This window comes from Ptychodera flava, chromosome 20 (assembly GCF_041260155.1).
Source record: "Ptychodera flava strain L36383 chromosome 20, AS_Pfla_20210202, whole genome shotgun sequence".
Taxonomy (NCBI): Eukaryota; Metazoa; Hemichordata; class Enteropneusta; family Ptychoderidae; genus Ptychodera; species Ptychodera flava.
Window position 1 is genome coordinate 34,048,425 of NC_091947.1, and position 4,976 is coordinate 34,053,400.

The 4,976-nt window shown below is 38.5% G+C and overlaps 1 protein-coding gene across 1 annotated transcript; it reads left to right on the forward strand.

Moving 5' to 3' along the window:
• Positions 1 to 3,101: 3,101 nt before the first annotated feature.
• On the forward strand, positions 3,102 to 4,752 carry LOC139119660 (prolactin-releasing peptide receptor-like). The gene has a single exon (XM_070683489.1). The coding sequence runs from the start codon at positions 3,151 to 3,153 to the stop codon at positions 4,405 to 4,407; it is 1,257 nt and encodes a 418-aa protein (XP_070539590.1). The 5' UTR covers positions 3,102 to 3,150; the 3' UTR covers positions 4,408 to 4,752.
• Positions 4,753 to 4,976: the final 224 nt, after the last annotated feature.

Genomic DNA, 4,976 nt, shown 5'->3' on the forward strand with positions numbered 1-4,976 from the left:
TGTGTGACAAAGGCATGGCCCACACCCTCAGTTCACGTATTGCAGTTTCAGATGAAATCCCTCCCTCGATTTGGCTGGCACATCCCCGACCATTGTACTTAGATGTTCCCTCATAAATGATTGATTTCAGAAGCACATTATGGCGGGGAGAAGAGCATGACTAGGACCGAGGAGAGGCACTCTTTTGGGTGTCGATGCAGTTTTGATAAGCTTTGATACTTCAATTCAAGACTAAAATTGAATTTCCGATAGTAACGCAAATACATGTACACACTGAAAAAGGATCATTCAAAAGCGCAGCTAATGCACTCTTTATTGGACATTGCTCTTATTTTTAACCAATGAGAATATGCAGGATCAATATCATTTGCCAGTTTTCAGGGGAGGGTCAGCATCGCTAATGCGTCAAGATTTAGAAACATTTGCGCCCCTATCCCATAATGCTGTTTACGCTCCCATGTAGATGCTGCATTACTAATTTTAAACTGTTGCAAGATTTCAAATCTTGCTGTCAGCTCAAAACTAGTTAATGACAAGAAATGCATAAACCTAAATCCTGACTGTCAGACGCTGAGCGAAATGTTTATGTTTCATATCATTTTCCTTTAAAAACTTAGGCATGGCCTCCGAAAAAAACCCAGATAAACTGAAATACCAAAAAATAGTTTGATTTTGAAATAGATATAATTTTTCTGATATACTTTGAAAGCATGTGATCTCTTGACAGTTTGTTCCTTTTATCATAGTGTATTAGTAAGTCTCTTCCTGGGTATCATAACGCCAAGGTAGGTCTTAACCTTAGATGAATGTGTTAAAGATATGCAACCAATGTCTTAAATGTTAGCGCTACATCCGAAAATATAATGTTTGGATAGGAAAATTGAAAATGAATAGACATTCTACATTACAGCAAATTGAGTTGTCACACATATTCAAAAAACTTTGATTTATAGGATATGAAATGCAGTGTTGTTATGTCAAGGATTCGATAAAACCCGACAAGAAACCCCAAGGATTTAAGCGAAGAGATAATGGTGACTAACATTTCTCATACAATAACTTTGAATGAGATACAATTCCCGAGACTCAACCTTTCCTATAAAGATAAACACTATTTCTCTGTCAACTTTTGACAGAGCTTCTATTATTTCCGAGATTTACTTTTGCATAAACCTCTGTCGTTGTAAATGGGAATTCGTCGAAAATAAAATGTTTCGTAGCGTAGTATTCTGTGTCAGCAACCAAACATTGTATTCCACACAAGTACTGTACAAAAGATATGTGTTAGAGAAAAATAACAAAAATTGTTGCTAAAAATATTCGGTGGTTCGATCACCCTTAAGTGCACTTTGAGCCTCTGCTCTAAAATCTTAATATTGTCAGTTATATCGAATTGAACATCTGACCACTGTCTGTTTATGTCTTGCGGCGCATTAATTTCACAATCACAGTGAACTGTTTCACCATGTTAAACTTCATAGGCAATTACTCACCAGTTTCAACTCAGGGAGATATCTTTTACTTCTCAAGCAAACGTCTAACAATCACTTCACCCATTTACTTAGATCTGTCGAAAGAAAAGCATTCATGCATTCAAACATGATTACACAGCGTTACATACATTCACTGTTACATTACCTTTGACTTCTCATAGAGTCTTCTTCATCTCATATTACTGAACGAGAAAAATATGTGAGTTTAGTCTACAGGGCTAGCTATTTTAATGACTTCACTCGCAGCTTATTTTGAAATTTCTCGGCAAGGCTTTTCGATATTTGATCATTGAACTTCTTTATAGTATATTTACATAGACAACTTATAGATAAGTTCATGAAGATTTTCGATAAAGTGTGGCTTTGCTATTTTCTAGAACGAAAACTGTATAACACAATCACTAGTGTGTGTGACGTCATTTATCCCTCATAAAATGAATTATAATTTTACATATAAAAATCGGTGGCCCTGTAAATGTCATCAATGAACGGACACCATGTATATTTGGACAATTAACATATCCCTCATAAAAATGAGTTATAATTTATATATTCAAATTTGGTGGCCCGCAAATGTCATCGATGAACGGACACTATACACTTTTGGACAAATAGCATGCTTAATTTGTTCACCAACGCGATCGCAAAAATCCATTTTACATCGACTATACAAAGACAAGTTAGCAAAACGGAAAATTCCCACAACGTCGAAGAGAAGAAAAGACCAACATTCTAAAAATAATTTTAATCGACTATGCATTTCAGCAAGAATGCCCTTTGGGGATGAAAGAATTCATTATCAACGCCTCAGTAAGTTTCTTTCCCAGCTTAAATGGTCATACACCAACTAATATTAAACTGAAACACGACAACAAAATGTTTTCTCTCGGCTTTATCCGAGATTTGTGCGTCAATTTTTACTCAAGACGTCATGTAGTAACAATATTCAAAGAACAGGTGTATGCACTGTTACGGTTAGACTGTGAACTCACATGTTAATGAACCATAAAGTATACATAAAATACAGAGTACGTTTAACGATTGCTTTATTGGCTTTTTACAGGCCATAGCCATATCGTCAGAGATATCAAATTAATAATGCCGGGAGCAAACCTACAGACTATTATTTCTAACCGCAAGACTCATTAGAACCATAATAATCAGAAAATGCTGTCGATTTACAAATTGACACGCCAGTAATATTTGTCCTCAAGTCAAGCAACTGATCGAAATAGCTACTCATTTTTAAATCCCATAATCTCTTTGTGGTGTAATCATTATGTCAGATCAATATTTTTCCCTTAGAACTTTCAATGTTAAGTTTAACGAGTACCTCAAAGCGTAGCGATTCCTCCGTGCTATTTATGGATAGCGCAAAGACTAATGGGTAGTTTGAGATGTAGATAGCTCTCACCCATTGATCGTTTTCATGCATGCGCATAAATTATATTCTACCGTATGCATAAAATCCATGTATAAGCAATTCATGCGTTTCAGAATTCCTTTCCAGCAACCAAAACATGCGAATCATGGGACGCTCGCAGTGCTCACCGTCATCGCCAACGTCACGGTGAGTTTGTCAGGTTCCTTCACGAATGTACACGGTATTCATTGAACAATCAGTCTTAAAGGACATCGTGCGCAAGCTGCACGTACAATGGCTGTGTCGTGGGCAGAATCGGTCCGTATGTCTACAAACCTTCAATCGAACAAGACTTCGATAGACCATGCCTTCAGTGGCTATGTATCTGACTATTTTGATTCGATTTACAAGAGAAGCAGTGACCACCCGGCTTTCCGATGGATATTCATTTTGATATACACAGTGATCATCATCCTTGGAGTATTTGGAAATATCATGGTGTGTATTGCAGTCAAGCGGAATCGTAGTCTTCATACACCAACCTACGTCTTTATTTGTAATCTGTCAGTCAGTGATGTGGCGGTGTGTCTCTTATGTTTACCACTGACACTGGTCTACACACTTACGGACACCTGGCTGTTCGGCAAGTTTCTATGTTACACGGTGACGCCGTTGCAAGCCATTTCTGTTCTTGTATCCACTTTGACCATGACCGCGATCGCTGTAGACAGATACAACTTGGTCATGTACCCTCTGAAGAAAAGAATCACCCTACTGCAAAGTGGCGCTGTAATCGTCCTGATTTGGATGTTTTCATTAGGACTGTCAGTTCCATTAATTTTCTACCGATTGTATGAAGAACTCAGCTACCCTGACTTAAATTTACATAGCATTTTGTGTACAGAATCCTGGCCTAGTGCCAAGAGTAAACAATCATATACATTGACAATATTCTCATTCCAGTATGCCTTACCGATATTTTTCATCGCCACTTCATACGCTCGCGTTTGGGTGAAACTAAGAAACAGGGTAATGCCTGGTGTTCTTACATCTGAACAAATACAGTCAGACACTGTGAGAAGACAGAAGACGAACAAAATGCTGATGGCAGTTGTGGCCGTTTTCGGTGTCTGCTGGTTGCCTTTGAATGTTTGGATTGTTATATCAGAGTTCAATTTCAAACTACTCAACGATCGCTGGATTGATTTAAGTTATCACATTTGCCATTCTTTGGCGATGGTTACCACTTGTATAAACCCATTTCTTTACGGGCGTCTTAGCGATGCCTTCCGCAAAGAGTTCATCACTATGTTTCCATGGCGTTCACGGCGACCCAGCTCCCGCAACGCATTATGTCAAGACCGTGGTTTGCCCAACGACGGTATCAATCTGGCCACTCTTCGACGCACCGAATCTGAAATGAACTTTACTCACTCCCGGCAGGGCTGTCCTTGTGTTGAAAATTATGTCGGATCTATACTTACAAATGCTAGGCGATCTAGCAGTTCACCATCGTCGAACCCAACACAGATAAGTGCCAATCTCATCTAAACATGCCAACAGCACCACTAATGTTTCCGATTAGTAGAACATGCGATTAAATGCTGGACTACGGAAAGACGCGTACGTCAAATTACTTATTTGTTCAGAATAATTCAACAGGATGTTGCATTCGATTTAGGAATGAAAGTAGACAGTTTCTTTGAATGAAGGCTAAGGCGCGTGTTACTTTACAAGTGGAGACTGCTTCACTCAAAGCATGCACACCTTTTTCTCACGAATCGTGGTCGCTCTGAGGTTCCGTTGATCAGTGCCAAGAGACGATAGGGTGCCATGGAGATCTTGCATGTGATGGAACTATATTAGTAATAGAAGTAACCTTGAAATATACAAATATATTCGCGCTTTCTTTGAGAATCAATTTAACCCTGATATTTTGGTGTGGCGGGCCAGCATGTGGCATTTTCATAGATTTGAATATGTTCCCGTGAGGATCTGATCCAAAACACGTCTAGATTTGTATAGTACACTGGTAATCCTGAATGCTTTGCATACAGTAAAAAGGACTGCCATGTATAGAAATTTTAACACTTCTCAACAGGAACGTAATTTATTGATTA